At 33.4% G+C, this 17299-nt stretch overlaps 1 protein-coding gene across 1 annotated transcript; it reads left to right on the top strand.

The window, feature by feature from the left end:
* The first annotated feature begins 217 nt into the window (after positions 1–217).
* LOC112794346 (uncharacterized) lies at positions 218–1876 on the top strand. Its single transcript, XM_025836400.3, has 2 exons — positions 218–1003; positions 1528–1876. The coding sequence occupies exons 1-2, from the start codon at positions 295–297 to the stop codon at positions 1806–1808; spliced, it is 990 nt and encodes a 329-aa protein (XP_025692185.1). The 5' UTR covers positions 218–294; the 3' UTR covers positions 1809–1876.
* The last annotated feature ends 15423 nt before the right edge of the window (positions 1877–17299 follow it).

Genomic DNA, 17299 nt, shown 5'->3' with positions numbered 1-17299 from the left:
ATCATTACAATGTCTATTTTATTCTTCCACGATATATGACTATGTCATATCTAGTGACGTTATCATTTTCGGTAACACAATTAATTTAGAGTAATAAAATAAAATAATCACTTCTAAGTTCTAAAATAGATTATGTATCATACACCAAGTTCAAGCTTAAATTTAATGTGAACTCAACCACCCTTTTCATACCTATGTTCCTATTTATACTTTTTTCCCCAACCATTTTCAGTGACAATTGAGTCTTATCCACACTCCACATTGCCACTGCACTTTCAATAAGATTTGATTATTATGTCTCAACCATCAAATGCAAAACATTGTTGTTTCTCTGGTTTGTTACACACCCTTCTTTGTGATGGAAATGGAAACTTTTCTGATCAAATCATAGAATCATATGAAACACAAAAAGTGCATCCAAAAAATAAGAGTGCAATGGCTAATGCAGCTTCTACACCAGGAGTGATAGCAAGGTTGATGGGGTTAGATTCAATGCCAAGTAATTCCAACTTGGAATTTAAAAAAACCATCCCAGATTCTGAATTTGTGGATTACATGTTGGAGTTTGATAATGCAAGCCAATCCAACCATCGTCGAGCGAAAATCTCGGCTTCATTCAGGGAGGTTTCTGAATTATTTCGGCACAAGAACCGCCGCGAAGTTCTTGTGCTGTGTTGGGATAGTGGAAGAGGAGATAGTAATGATGAAAAGAAGAGCAGGAAATTTTGCAAGCTGAAAAATGAGCCTAGAATTGTAAAAAATGGTTGTTCTTCAAAGGTTAGAAGAAGTTACAAAGATGCCAATTGCATTTACAGAAAGAGTGATTGTGGGTCATGGTCAAGCACTAAATTGAAAAATAAGCAGATTGAAGAACTCTTTGAATTAAAGCAAATGAAAAATATGAGAAAGCAATGGTCACTAAAGAAGATAGAGAGTGAATATAGCCCAGTTTCAATCCTAGACATCAATGACTATAAATACCTCTATGGACCTGATTTTCTAGGTATGTTTAAAATTAAATCTGTTTTTGTAGTTCTGATTTGATTGACATTTCCTCTGCTTTTGTAATTGATTTGTGTTAGTATGGATTCAGGGTTTATTATATGTTGTGTGGTAAGTGGTAACTTTGTTATTTAGTTTAGGTAATTTAGATTTAGACCAGATCTAAGTAATAGTTTTATATTTTTGTCTAGATTTGTAGCGAATTTAAGTTTTATTTATTTATATATATAAAAAATTTTGAATGCTTATATTATCGTATTTCGTGTCAAAATTCGTTTTTATCATATTTAAATTTTAGTAAAACTCTTATTTTAAACATTTATTTTACCATTATTCAATAAAAAAATGCTATTCTGACCTAAAAAATTATAGTTTATCAAATTGTTTGTGATAAAAATTAATTATGGATATTTTAAAAATTAAAAAAGGGAAGTAAAAAAAACCCTTTACTTCCTTAACAATACTTCAAATTTTATTGCTGTTTACATTACTCCATGTTACTCAAACAAATAATAATTTTTGTAGATTATTCAAACCCCTTAATGTCACCAACAATATGGGAATCTTCAGAGAAAAAGTTGCTGGCTGATGAAATTGAAGATAGAGCAATGAAGAACAAAGGCTACTTCTCAGAATTAGAGATGAAGATTTGCAACTTAATTGAAAATGATATGAAAGAGTTACATTTCACACAAAAGGGTATATGTGAGACTAAAAGGTTTGAGGAGATTTGTTTGGTGTATGAGCATCACATTTTTAACTCTTTGCTACATGAAATTGTGAATGAACTTGTAGAAACATTCTAGTTGAGAATTCTAATCAGATAATGTGTAACAAAAAAGATAAATTTAATTACTTTAACATGATGATGAAAGACAGGACTACAATTTAGAGTTTAAGATTTAGAATTTTACTAGTAACAGTCTGCCTTCTTTATTTTATTTTTATTACCACAAACTGAACTAAACCACACATTTAAACTTTGGCATCACTAGACTTTTTCACATGATACACTTGCATATGGTGATGCCGTCCCATAACGGAGCAGGCGAAATCTGGACTCAAGAATCGGCCACGACTCGTCTATTGCCCGCCCGGTCTATAAGATTCTGGAACCTTGTTTTCATGCATTCTCCGGAGAGTGTTAATGTGTTATAATAGACAACTATCCCACCAACTTTCAAAATCTTCATTAGACTCTCATAGTCTCATGGTAATTGATGAGCCAAAATTGATACATTTGTAATCGGTAAGTGTACCAAATCACTCTAAGAAATATCACAGTAAGTGGATATTATTTTCACGTGGATTAACAAATTAAATCAAACAATGTCTAATTGAATTTCTAATTAAATCAATCAAATCTTGGTAAGGAAATTGTGAATCTTGAAGTAAAAGCAAAGAACAGTGAAAAAGTGTGCTGAAATTAAACGAGAGAAAGCTTATGGATTTGGAAAAATAATTAATGAGTGAGATATTAAAGGATTCGGAAATGTTTAACTTTTAGAAAAAGTAATGCTTATGTTTTCCTAATTTGACTTATGCAAAAATCTTTTTACAACAAATTATTTATAGTCAAATTCCAATTCTTTGACGATTTAATTTTTCTTCACTTAATTAATTGTCAATTTCTTGATCAACTAATTAAGAGAAGAGGTTAATCACTGTTTCGATTTAAAGACACACAACTTTTAAAATACTATTTCTAGTCAAGTTAAAAATCATGAGAAATAGTCTCAAGCTAATTCCGATATAAATTTTTTTAAAATAATAACAGAATTCAAGACAGAATTAGAATATTTTCTAATACTTCTAACTATTAAAGATGAAGAACGAGACCTAATCTTGAAAAAGTAAAAAAAAAAAACATAAATCAAAATAAAAAAAATGGGAAAAAGACAGATAGGTCCCTGACTCTTTAAACTTTTGACAAATACATCCCTGACAAAATTTAAATACAAAAAAGTTCCTAACTTTAACAAACGGAGGACAATTTAGTCCTTCCGTCTATTTGCCTCTCATACACCAAGCGGAACTGGCTGACGTGGCTGAAACGGTGTCCAGATGTCCGTTATGGTGCCATGCTGGAAGGGGAATAAAGTTCGAAGGACAAATAAGTCCTTGACGTCATTTTGCAAATAAAGTTCGAAGGACAAATAGGTCCTTGAGAATTTTTTTTTCATTATGCTTCTATTATGTTTCTATTATGAGCATTTAGTTTATAAAATTATGCTTGTATTTTGAAATCTAGTTAAATTGTTGTATTCTGCAATTTAAATTATTTGTATTAAAATTGCAGAAATTAGGCTTGTTCTACTTCTACTTTTTTTTTTTCTTAAATTGCATTAGTTCAGTTTTAGTGCATTTGTGTATTATATTAGAATTTGTTAGTTTATTTTTCATCATACTAGTAGCATTAGTTAGCATCAGTTCATTTATGCATCAAGTTAGCATTAGTTCATTTGTGCATCATTCATGTATTAAGTTAGCATTAATGCATTTGTGTATTATATTAGAACTAGTATTTTTATCCATAATAACATTACGAGAATAATTTTTTTTAAATTATAGTTCACTTTGTTCTAACAGTATAAATTATGCATGACACAAAAGATTTATAAAATCAAATTACTTTTACAAAAAAGTCGTAAGTTGACAAACGTTTCTAACTAAGAAGATCAAGATATCCGCAGATAAAAAATTAAATAATAAGATTTTTAGTTATTATTTTTATATAAAAAAATCTAATTTTTTATTAATAATTAATTTTAACATTCGTTATCTAAAATTTAAAATAATTTAATGTGTATATTTTTACATTTAAAATATTTTAATTGTAAAAAAATATCAAATGACATATTTTGATTTGTCAAATTACTAATATAAAATATAATTATATATAGAGTAAAAATAGTAGAGAAAAATATAAAAATGGAGAGAGGTAAATGAGAGAATTTAGAAAAGGAGTTTATTAATTTTGAAAAAAAATTCTCAAGGACCTATTTGTCCTTCGAACTTTATTTGTAAAATGACGTCAAGGACTTATTTGTTCTTCGAACTTTATTTCCCTTCCAGTGTGGCTCCGTAACGGACACCTGGACACCGTTTCAGCCACGTCAGCCAGTTCCGTTTGGTGTATGAGAGGTAAATAGACGGAAGGACTAAATTGTCCTCCGTTTGTTAAAGTCAGGGACTTTTTTGTATTTAAATTTTGTCAGGGATGTATTTGTCAAAAATTTAAAAAGTTAGGGACCTATATGTCTTTTTTTCTAAAAAAATACTAACATTACTAAACCATAAAATCAAATAGAGCTCCTAACCTTTGACAAGAGAAAATTTAGTTACTCGTGCTAGAAAAGAAAGTAACCCAAGACTAATAAGATGTTGGATGGATTCAGTTATTGTTTGATGATCCGTTGATGATTTCTCTCTATGAATTTTTTTCACTTATTGATATTCTAGCTTCCTAAATATTGAAATTCAAAAATTAATCTTATCTTTTTATCACCGAAGGATAAGATAACAACTTATTCAAATTCAAAATAATAATTCAAATCAATCTAAACTAAATGCTAACAACCAAATCTTATCTTTATATAATAAGTTAATGCTAATTAATCATTTAAATCTTAAATCTTCGGTTGAATTTAGAACTTTCTAAGAGTGGACTATGATCTTGGCGCTGGGCTTGGTCCACTAGCGCTGGGCTTTGAGGAATTCTAGGCCACTGGTAGTTAGAAATTCACTTTGAAGCCGGACTCCAAATTTGGGCGCTAGGCGCCCAGTATGTTGGAGTTGGGTGGTACTGGGTGCTACCCCCTGATAGTTGGGCGCCAACCCATTTTGGGTACTCCCATACACAAAGGCGCTAGGCTTGGAAGGCAAGGAGTTGGGTGCCCATTTGGGCATTGGGCTTGGGATCAAGAGCGTCGGCAATGGCGCTGGGCTTGGAGGCCTGAAGTTGGGCGCCTGTTTCTGGCGCTAGACTTTTCTATGCTGGTGCTGGGCTTGGCAGTTTGAAGTTTGGCGCCAGCCTTTTGCTTCTTTTCTGTAAGTGTACTTGTGTTTTCTTATAAATTTTATCATGATTTACTTAAACATGTCCTGAAAACATAATCATTCTAGATTAACTCCAAACATATGATTAGTCATAAAAATTTTACTAAAAATATAAGAATTTTAATTCAAACCTAAGAAATTTATTCAAAAAGAAATTTAAAAAAACTAAAGATGCCTAGCCATCAATAATTTCAATAGTTAATTTTTGTCAACATCAACTTTCAAAAAATTTTTATATTTTTGTCCAAAAAATCGATTTTTTTTCTTTATATATTGATGATGATTATGATCCACGCAGAGTAAACACCTAATTCAATTCTTGTCTATTTCTTTAAAGAAATTCTGTAAAAAAAAAAAAAAAAAAGATATTTCACCTCTAACAAAATTATTTTGGAACAAGACGATCTTTTACTAAAAATTCTGCTAAATAATGACGAAAAATAATTTTGTGGGCTTTAAAATCCCAAAAAATTCTATTATTGCAAATTGAAGTATTAGAAGTAAAAGTTATAACAATGATGATAAAGAAGATGGTGGCAGTAATAATGAAAATTGGTTCTATTATTGAAAAGAATTTTCTAGAATTTAAAACTCTTACAAATTATAAATAAAATCTCACAATATTAATTTTCATTACTATTCAATAAATTTTTTAACATAGAAATTATATTATCTCAAAATAATTTTATTAAAAAAAAGAAAATTCTCTTTTATCAAAAAAAAAAAAACCAACCAATCAAACAATCAATCCAACTAAAAAACACAAGAAAATAGGCTTCACCTTTCCAAAATAAAAGAAGCTAAAAAACTCATATAAGTTAGTTTAAAATACCACCGAAAACGAGATATTCATAAAAAAATCTTTGAACTTATGGGAATATAATCTCATAATGCCCAAAGAAAAAGGTCTCCAACAAGCAGCAGAGTATCCAACACAATAAAACAGCCAAAATATCATTTCATTCATATTATAGCTTAGATAACCAGATATAATTTTGCATTAGTGCGTTGAATTGTAACTCTTGCACCAAACATATATATATATATATATATATATATATATATATATATATATATATATATATATATATATATATATATATATATATATATGTGTGTGTGTGTGTGTGACCTAAGCTTATTTTCTTTATATTTCAGCTAGCTGAAGTCAACAATTTTTCAAATAACTTTCTTTTCTTCTTTTGTGTTTGAGTATTGCACAAGTATTTTGCAACTGAATGTAATCATCATTCGATTTTATATCCACATTATATGTCACCCTTGTGAGATTGACTTAAACAAATGAAAACTACATTTGCTATTAGTGGATACTTTAGTTCCATCTTCCCCACATTGTAAATTATATATACATTTTTATAAATGACAAGTAATAAACACGCTTATCGATCCTTCTAGTGACGTTGGAAAGACCCTTTTACTAACATCCCAAAGAGCACGCAGAAGTCATAAGAGCATGTAAAACGAATATTGCAACCTGCCTTTGAGTAGGGATATTGTTTTCATTTTTTAGTTGACCAATAAATTATTAGAAAAGCTTAAAGAGTCAACAAATTTATTAAATTTTGGCTAGCATATAATCAGTAAAAGAAAAATGAGTAATTTCACACTATTGGATGGAATTTCACACCATTAAATTATTGATAGCTACTTGATGATTATAAATTATAAAAGTTGCTGGCCCTAGCACTTCTCTAAATTATTGTATACACGATAAAATTCAAACTTATTTAATTGAACAAATGAACTGAATACTCAACCAACTCAAATTAATTCACATTATTTTAAATTTAATGAGGTGGGTTTATCTGTTTTTATAATAGGCCAATTGGGTTGTTGAGGCACTTTCTTGGCCCATAAACAGAGGCGGAGCTAGATAAAATATTAGAGGGGGGCCAAAAATATTTATCCAATAAACTAAGACTAAAATAAAATTTTAAGGGGGGGCTAAACTAAAATTTACATATAATTTACATGTAAAAAATTAAAATTAGGGGGGGCATCGCCCCCCTTTCCCACCACCTAGCTTCGCCCCTGCCCATAAATGTTGAGGCACAGTTTTTGGTCTGGATAGAAAATGGGTTAGATTGCTTGGAAAATTGAAACAAAAAATGTTAACGGCTTAAAACTTTGGTGTAAACTAATTTGGGTTACTACATTGATTAATTTACTAGTTTATTTAAATAAATATTAAAATTTTAATTTTATTTATATATATAATAATTTATTAATTAATAATAAATTTTTAAATAAAATTTAAATTTGTAATAAATTAATTTTTAATTTATAAAAATAAAAAATACAATAAAAAAAGTTTGGTACATGTCCAGTCAAAGCCGTACACTTTAATTTGGCCATTGCCACCGTATAGTCACCATGGACATCAACTGATCTACAAAATTCAAGAAATGGGGAAATAACATTTTAACGTGAATTCAAAGTATATAAAAATGGTCATTGCTACGGTGTTGAAAAAAAATTTTTTTCTGTTAGTGCTGAAAATGTGACATTTTAAAGTAGAAGATGCATGATTTTGTTGCCTCTAAAGTGTCCATAGTTTGTGCGCCAAAATTAATCGTGGTCAGTTGATAATGTATGCCGATAATTTGATTAGATGATAGTAATGTTGTGTAAATGATGCTAATTATATTATTAGGCCTATTTTTGAGGTTCTAACAAGTATTAGATCTCACATTTAAGTGTTATTGTTTTTTGTTGTGTTATTGAACAAAAAAAAAAGTAAACATAATATGTCACACTGAAATTCATTTTTTGTTTAATGTTTTGAACTATGAAATATTTTTTTGGACATAAACATAAAATTGGATTATGAAAATACTATTATGGTAATAATAAACAATAAAAATATAAAATCCAAGTAAATAAATAATAACAATAATAATAATTATAATATTTAAAAAAAAAAGAGAAGACAGGTCTGAAATTAAAGATTTAGCGTATAAAAGAAAAAGGTGCTTTTTATTGTTCTATGTTATTCTAAAATCCATGTTATTTTGTTCTAAAATTTTTTTATCTAGAATAAAAAAATTAATAACTTTTATTTTTTTTAAAAAATATTTATTTAGATATTTAATTTTTTAAGTTTAATATTTTTTATTTTTAAATTAAACAAAGTGAAAATTTTAAATAGTAGTATTTTGGGTTTAAATATAACTTTTGAAAGTCTATGTTAAATCGAAAAACTATACTTAAATTAAAAATGTTTTAAAAATAAGGTTTTTATGAATTTATTTAAATAGATATAATTCAAGTTATCAAATTTTAAATTTTATATTTGCGTTAAAAATTTTGTTTATTAATTTAAATAGAATATTATTTAATTTTCAGTTAAGTAATAATTAATTAATTATTACTTTGTTTTAAGAAGAAATAATACTGTGTGAATAATGGTTGGTGTTAAGTCTCACCTAGTTGTAGAAAGAAATTTTTGAACTCCTTTTAAGTCGTTCTTTTTATTATTTAACACTAGTAGGGCTTGAAGTAAGCTTTTGTGAGTCGAGCTAGACCAAGCTCAAGTTCGGCTCACAAAAATTGAGCTTGACTCACAGTTCAACTCATTAACAATGAAGCCCATTTCTTAAGCTGAAGCTCGACTCACCAAAAGTTCACGAGCTGGCCTAAGCTCACGAGCTGACTCAAATATATAATAGGAACATAACCGATAATTCTATATCAATAAAATATAAGTTATATATTTTAAAGATTTTGAAAAAGATTAATTTTATATATTATTTATCTTATGGAGCAAGCTTGGCTGACAAGCCCATGAGTTTAGCTTATGGAGTTATTAACGAGTCGAGATCGAACTAGCTCATGAACTAACTTGACTCACTTTCAAACCTAAAAACTGGTGGAAAGAATCCAAAAAATGACAGCTATCTGCTCTGTTATGGGGACTTGTAGTTAAAAGGCATATTTACAAATCAGGCCTAAAAGGGTTAATAATTTTTTCATACAGCTTGATCATTTAAGCACTACATGTTTCCATTTCACAAGTCTCCAAAGAATATTATGTTTGTGTGTAAGTTGTATTAAAGTACTTTTTTCCTAGCGATTTTTATTTCTCTCGTTCATTACAATATGGAAAAATAAATTTTTGTAAAACTACCTTTTGCATCCTAAATCTAAAATCAAACTGTGTTAAATCCAATGTCGTATCTATCCAATTATGGTTGTATGGAGCTTTTCTCATATCCCCAAACTGATTTTCATGTAGGAAGGTCGGAGACCGTTCATAATGAAAAGCAAACAATCGGGACCGACAAACACTTTATCCAACAAGAATTTCTCTATACATAACCTTAATTATTATTAGCCTGAAGTGACACAGCAAAATAAATACATATTGCAGCAAATCAACCTACACTCCACCAGCTATTGCAGCAGAAGTTGTCTACACATGGATATCACTCATGAACACGTGTCGCACTCCCGTACGGCCATAAAATTTTAGTATGTGATGAAAAAAATTTTCTTTCAGCCCCGTAGTATCGGCCTAGATTATTTGGACATTTTCTATTCTTATATGATACTATAGTAGGGTTTCTCCTAAGGCCAATACTCCAGTGCTGAAAGGAAATTTTTTTCTGCATGTAATGAAATTAGATGGCTGTAGGGGAGTGCAACGCGTGTTGGTGAGTGAGATCCACACGAAAACAACTTCTACTGCAACAGTGGGTGGAGTGGAGGTTCATTTGCTGTGATATGTGTTTATGTGACTCTGTTAGATGTTGCTAAAAATAATTAAGGTAATGGATTGAGAGATTTTTGTTGGATAACGTGTTTGTCGGTCCCGATTGTTGGCTTTTCATTATCAACGGTCTCTGACCTTCCTACATGAAAGTCAGTTTAAGGATATGAGAAAAGCTTCATGCAACCATAGTTGGATGGATATTGTAAAATCCGGTTAATTAATGGATAATTAACCCATAAATGAGAATTTATTCTAGAAAGCTAAAAATGTGAGCTTTATGGCTAAATATGATAGAGGAGATTGAGACGAGAATTTCAATACCAATTTTGTAGAAATCGGACCAAGATTGGACCGAACGGGCCAAACCGGCCCAACTGGACCCATATTAGGCCCTTGGCCCAACCTAACTAAACCTAATACACTCATTTCAGCACCCACTCTCCTCACATAACACTCTTGCACGCTGAAAATGGAGGCCAAGAGGGGAAGAACACTCTCTCAAGTTCTAACCCTTGTTTGATCTTCAAACCACCATAACTTTTGATCTAGAGCTCCGATTGTTGCACCGTTTGTGGCCATACGTTCACCGTGAAGAGCTCTACAAAACCCACTACTCTATTCTTGAGGTAAGCCACGATTTTGGTTCAGTTTCTCATCCCCTAAATTCGAATTTCATGGTGAAATGTGTTGAGATTTTGGGCTCTTTGATGTTATAGGATCCAACTCTCTTGAAGGAGAAGGTTAATTTTGTCTCCTTGAACCTTGGGTGTAGTAAGATTCTCAACACTAGTGTAATTTGTTATTTTATGATACTTGGGTATTGAGATGTTGTGTTTGGGTATGATAATTGTGGCTTAGGAAGGGTATATGTGAATATTGGAGCTTGATTGGGATTTGGAAAGCTTGAATAAGGGTTTTGGTGTGGAAAATCTACTCTTGGTAGTATTGAGACCTTGAGAGCTTGTGGACAAGTGGTTTGGAAGTGCTCCGATTGAGTGTGGGAAATCGGCTAAGGTATGGTCTCGGTTTTCTGTATCTAAAATGTAATGTGGTGTAAAAACTTAGGCTAGAGGCCCTAAGATAGGTATTGAATTTTTGATGTTATTGAATGGTTGAGATATATAATGTGGTCATATATATGATTATGAAAATTGATGCCTTGATGGTGTGATATATGAGAAAATGCATGTTGTGATATATGCTTGATGAATGGTTGAGGTTGAATTATGGGTGAAACCATGTTGATGGTGAATATGATATTGATTATGTATAATTATGGTTGATTGGACATGGTATTATTGGAAATTGGGATGAGGAAAGATGTATGACATGTAAATGTGTTTGTCTTTTAGCCATTTGATTGAGAAGTGTTGAAATGGTTGGGTGGTGGTTCTGTGAATTGTGGTAAAATATTAATGTGTGAGTTGAGGAGGCTTGATATTGAATTTTGGTATATTTTGATTGATTTTAAAAGGGTTGAAAATTGGCATGTTTTGGTTGATTTTGAAAAGGGATGAAATTGTTTTGTTTTGAAAATGGCACTTTGTGGTTTTGTATAAAAATATGGTTTTTGGGCATACTTTGATGGGACATAACTTGGACTCCGAATCCCCGTTTTGTGCCAAACTTGTTTAAAAATGAAATTGGATTTGGGATGTCCATGTCGTTCAAAGAACGGGCGAAAAATAATTTAAAATGAGAATGTTATGTTCGTCGGAAGAGTGGGGGTTGAATCTGTAAATTCTGCAGCTTTTTATTTAGAAAAATTTTTAGCAGAATGACCCCCACGCATAGGCGTGCTTGATGCGTACACGTCGTTTTTCAAAAACGCGCCATCCACGCGTGCGTCTCGATGTGCTGCATCCAATGCCCAGCTGATTTCTCGAGAGTTATGCCAGAATTGTTCCAGTTTTATGCGTGGGGCACAAACGCACCCACACGTACGCGTGGCTGATGCGTACATGTCGATTGGCTATTTTTCTATCCACGCGTGTGCGTGGGCGACGCATACGTGTCGATGAACTTTGTGACCATCCACGCGTGCACGTAAAGGACGCGCACGCGTGGCCCTGTTTTCATCCCAAAGTTGATTTTTGAGTTTTAAAAGCCAAATTTCATACTTCTAAGCCTTCGATCTCACCCCTTATGTCTTAAATAATTATGATATGCCTAGCAATGAGAACGGAGCTAGGGGATGTGGTAACTTGCGAATGAAGCAAGGGAAAAATTTATGATAAATGATGATCAAATATGATTGATTATATGAGATGCAGAGGATGGCGGTGGAAGTGTTGTGTATGGCATGAGCCGAAGGGCTATAATTACTAATAAAATGGCTGGTTCTGGATTAAACTGTGAGCCGGATGGCTGAGTTATTGTGGAGTTATGACGGAGCCATTATCACTTGCAACCAAAATAATATATTTCATATCAGCACATGATGCAAAATTAGATACCAATACATGAGTAAGACTGAATGCTCAAACTTTCTCTAGAAACTACTTTCAACAGAATGCATTTTTCTCCTGTGGCAGACAAATCCAATTGCTTACCTGCATTGGAAGGAAACATAGTTGCGGCTCTCGAATGAATTCTATTGGCTAACTGCATAAATAATGGAGATCTTAAGTGCCTATTAAAGGATCCATTCTCACCATTTAGCATCAATAAAAGTCATTACCAAGCAATTCAATAAAGTGAATCAGTAAAAAATCATAAGGTGAATCAAATTACTCAAAAGAGAATGAGCAAAAGAAACCCACAAAAAGCTGATGGAAAAACTAGCAAATCTCACAATGATCGAACAAAGAGCAGAAGAGGAGAATGGGAGAATGGTGCGTGAAATAAGAACTCGCACAACTGAACCAGCAAGTGCACTGGGTCGTCCAAGTAATACCTCAGGTGAGTCAGGGTCGATCCCACGAAAATTGTTGTTTTGAATCAAGCTATGGAAACCTTGTAGATCTTAGTCAGGCGATTAGAAAAGATAGTTTGTTGAGATAAATGCATAAAATAGGAATATGGATGAAATTACTTAATTTGAGTGAAACCAGTGATAAGAGAATGGTTGAGGCTTCGGAGATGCTTCATTCTTTTGGATCAACCTTTTCTACTGTCTTTCTCCAACTGTGAGTGATTCTTTCCATGGCAGGCTGTAAGTGATCAACGCCGGTTTAATGCCCACCAATCTTCCTCCTTCAGGCCAAACGCCAGGTTTAGTGTGCGCCCAATCTGAATGAGGGTGAAGCTCCTACAGTTCATCCCCTTGATGATCCTACTCAAAACGCCACAGACAAGGTCGAATCTTTCGGATCAAAGAATGTTGCACCTTTGGTTCAAGCATCTACCACAAAGACTCTAATCTCCCCATACCTCGCTGAATTGTTGTCTCGAGAAGTCCCCAATAAAGTCATGGATTAGCCGTCTAAGAGATGTATAATCAAGCTTGTTGCTCAGTGATCTCCTGTTATAGACTCACACTGAACCCAAGTAGAATGAGGATGAGTGTCATGGATCATCTCATTCATAAGGTTGAAGAATGAAGATACATCTTAGAATAGAGTACACGAATTGAATAGAACAGTAGTACTTTTATTAATCCATGAAAATCAGCAGAGCTCCTAACCTTAACCTAGGAGGTTTAGTGACTCATGCTGATAGAAAAATACAATGGTAAACGTGAAAGTGGGCAAGAGTCCTCTAATAATGGTAAACTCTTGTCTATATATACTAATATAATGACTAAGGATTACAGAAATAAGATAAACTAAGTTGACAGTGCGAAAATCCACTTCTGGGGCCCACCTGGTAACTGTTCGGACTGAGCTTGAGTGTCTCCCATGAGCTAGGGTTCCTTAGGGGCATTAAACGCTGGCTAAGGACCCCCTTTTGGGTGTTGGATGCCAGCCACCCCCTTGTGGGCGTTGAACGCCAAGAATTGGGCAGATTACTGATGTAGAATGCCAGTTTTGGGCCTTCATTTCCAAAGTAAAATATCAACTATTATATATTTCTGGAAAACCCTAGATGTTGGCTTTCCATATTCGTTGAGAGCTCGCCATTTGAACTTATGTACCTCTAGAAAATCTCTTTCGAGTGCATGGAGGTCAGATCCTAATAGCATCTACAGTGCTTTCTCTGTCTCTGAATCAGGCTTTTGTTCAAGCTCATCAATTTCAGCCAGAAAATACCTGAAATCATCAAAAAATACACAAACTCAAAGTAGAATTCAAAAATATAAATTTTGCACTAAAACCTATAAAAATATAAAAAAACTTAAATAAAACATAAAAAAACTATATGAAAGTAATGCCAAAAAGCGTATAAAATATTCGCTCATCAGAGAAAGGACCAAATCAATGTGGAAGAGGAAATAGAAGAGAATGCAGCAGCAACAGTACAAGGAAAAAACAAGGAGTTTGTTAACAATGAAGAAGAGGAAAATAAAGGCGTAGAAGATAAAGAAGTATCGAAGCAGGGCTAGAAAGAGGGACAACAAAAAAATGGAAGAGGAGGGAAAGGGAAGTAGAAAGCAGCAGCATAGGTGATAAAGGGCAGATATAACAAAGAGAATGCAAAAGAAAACAGGAAGAACCAACAGCTATGGAGATCAAGGAGGAGGGCTCACAGAAGAAAAAGCACCAAATAGTGCATGTATTGGTAGAGGCTGCTGGGCAGCCCTGCCTGAAATCACGAGGCTTATTAGTTGGAACTGTCGTGGGCTTGGAAACCCATGGACAGTTAGAGCTTTGAATAAGCTCTTGAGACAGCAAGATCCCAACCTTATTTTTCTTATGGAAACAAGGAAGAAGGTTGAGGAAGTTAATAGGCTAAGGAGGAGAGGAAGCTTAGAAAATGTGGCTGCTACTGACTGCAATGGGAAAGGCCGGGGTAGATCGGGAGGCTTGGCAGTCCTATGGGGGAACAATATTAATGTAGAGATTACTTCTATGTCACCAAATCATATTGACGTGGTAGTTAAAGAAGAAAGAGGGAATAATAGATGGAGAGCTACTGGTTTTTATGGTTGTCCTGAAGCTGTCGACAAACATAAATCCTGGGAGCTGCTTAACACCTTAAGACAAACCAGCAATATGGCATGGATAGTCTTTAGGGATTTTAACCAAGTCATTGAGCAAAAAGAGAAGCAAGGATGGCTACCGGTTACTTATGCACAAACAAAAGGCTTTAAAGAGGTACTCCAAACAAATGAACTATTTGATTTGGATTTTGTAGGACATACGTTCACTTGGTCAAATAACCAGGGAGGGGTCTACAATGTGCAAGAGAGGCTAGATAGAGCTGTAACGAATATTGATTGGAAGGAGACTTTTTCTAAAGCGGTGGTTCAGCACTTACAGCGATATCAATCTGATCATTGTCCTATCTTGATTGATATGTTAGGCAACCCACACATGAGAAGAAAGAGAGCACATTATTTTAGATTTGAAGAAGCTTGGATGGAAAGTGAGGCATGTGAAGACATAGTGAAAAGAACTTGGTTTCCAGGATATAGAGGAATAGATAAAAAGATGGACAGCTGTAACGGAAGCCTAAAGGAGTGAGGACAAAAGAAATTTGGTCAAATCCCTAAAGCCATTAAGGAGAAGCAGAAAAAATTAGAAGAGATACAATCACTTCCGCAATCAAGAGAAATGGTGTCAAAAGCAAAATGAATCCAGAAGGATATCGATGATATTTTAAAGTAAGAGAAAATTTTGTGGGCACAACGATTAAGAGCTTCTTGGCTAAAAGTTGGAGATCGAAACACAAAATTTTTTCACCAAAAAACAACACAGAGAATGAAGAGAAACATGATTCAAAAAATTTCAGATGATGCTAGAATTTTACACGAGAATGAGGAAAAGATCGACGAAGTGGTGATTAATTACTTTGAGAGTCTCTTTACAGCTGGAAGCACAGAGAAAATTGAAGTCACTAAGGCTGTTAGTGGTAGGATGACGGAAGAAAATTTGAGGATCATTCAGGCTGATTTTTCAAAAGAGGAAGTAAAGGAAGTGCTAAGCCAAATACACCCAACCAAAGCTCCGGAGCCGGATAGCTTACCTGCGCTTTTTTTATCAAAGAATGTAGAGTGCGGTGGGAAAGAATGTTACTAAATGGACCTTGGATGTTCTTAACAACGGCAAAGACCCCTCGAACATGAACAAACCATTCATTTGCCTAATCCCGAAAGGTAAGAATCCAACACACTCAAAATTATAGGCCTATTTCTCTTTGCAATGTCTTGTTCAAAATTGTTACAAAGACTATAGCAAATAGGCTGAAACTGATTTTACTAGATATTGTGGGAGAGTTTCAAAGCGCTTTTGTGCCGGAAAGACTTATTACTGATAATGATCTTGTGGCTTTTGAAAGCTTTCATTTTATGAAGAAAAATAAAGAGGGAAGCAAGGGTTATATAGGCATTAAGCTAGATATGAAAAAAGTCTATAATAGAATTGAGTGGCCCTTTCTCATAGGAGTCTTAAAATCCATGGGATTTTCTAGAAAGTGGATAGATCTGACTTGGGCTTGTGTAAGTTCAGTTTCTTTCTCTATGTTGATTAATGGTTGCCCGACAAAAGAATTTAAGCCTGGGAGGGGAGGGTCTCCTTACCTATTTATCCTTTGTGCGAAAGATTTTTCAGGCCTTTTGAAGCGAGCTCAAGAGAGGAAAGCAATCCAAGACATCAAAATTGCAAGACTTGCCCCGAAACTAACACATCTCCTTTTTGTAGATGATAGCATAATTTTTTTGAGATCTTCATACCAAAACATACAAGCAGTGATAGAGATCCTAAAGGGCTACCAATTAGCATCAGGCCAGAGAATTAATTTGGACAAGTCAGAGGTTTTCTTTAGCCGAAATGTGCCTCCTACTAGACAAATGCTTATCAAAGATTGGATTAACATAAAAGCAATGGAATCTCACTCAAATTACTTGGGACTCCCAACATTGGTGGAAAGGTCCAAAAAGCAGATATTTGAATTTGTCCAAAAAAAGAATCTAGAAGAAGCTAAAAAATTGGAAAGAAAGATCCCTATCCAAAGTGAGAAAGGAAGTTCTCATAAAATCAGTTGCTCAGTCTATTCCTATGTATATAATGGGAGGCTTCCAGATTCTAAAACTCTTATGCAATCACCTGGAGAGAATGATCAACAATTTCCATTAGAAAAGTAAAAAGGGTGAGAGAAAAATTCATTGGGTGGCTTGAAACAAGAGGTGTAATGCAAAGGAAGAAGGAGACCTAAGATTTAGATGTTTTGAAGCTTTTAATCAAGTGCTTCTCGCAAAACAGGGTTGGAGATTAATGTCTAAGTCAAAGTCACTAATTGCGAGAATACTAAAGGCCAAGTACTACAATAGAAAGAGGTTTAGTGAAGCTGAGAGGGGCTATAATCCAAGCTTCACTTGGAAGAGCATTTGGAGTATAAAAGAGGTGTTGAATTTGGGTGGTTTATAAAAAGTTGGTACAAGCAGGAATATCAAAATTTGGAAAGACC

Source organism: Arachis hypogaea, chromosome 4 (genome assembly GCF_003086295.3).
Source record: "Arachis hypogaea cultivar Tifrunner chromosome 4, arahy.Tifrunner.gnm2.J5K5, whole genome shotgun sequence".
In the NCBI taxonomy this organism is placed as follows: domain Eukaryota; kingdom Viridiplantae; phylum Streptophyta; class Magnoliopsida; order Fabales; family Fabaceae; genus Arachis; species Arachis hypogaea.
Note: the sequence above shows the minus strand (reverse complement) of the source record. Positions and strands in the feature narration are given on the sequence as shown.

What these genes read in the sequence shown, in the direction of transcription:
- LOC112794346 (XM_025836400.3), top strand. Translation starts at nt 295, where the DNA reads ATGTCTCAACCATCAAATGCAAAACATTGTTGTTTCTCTGGTTTGTTA. An exon ending in CTATGGACCTGATTTTCTAG is followed by an intron (nt 1,004 to 1,527) that starts GTATGTTTAAAA and finishes TAATTTTTGTAG; the next exon opens with ATTATTCAAACCCCTTAATG.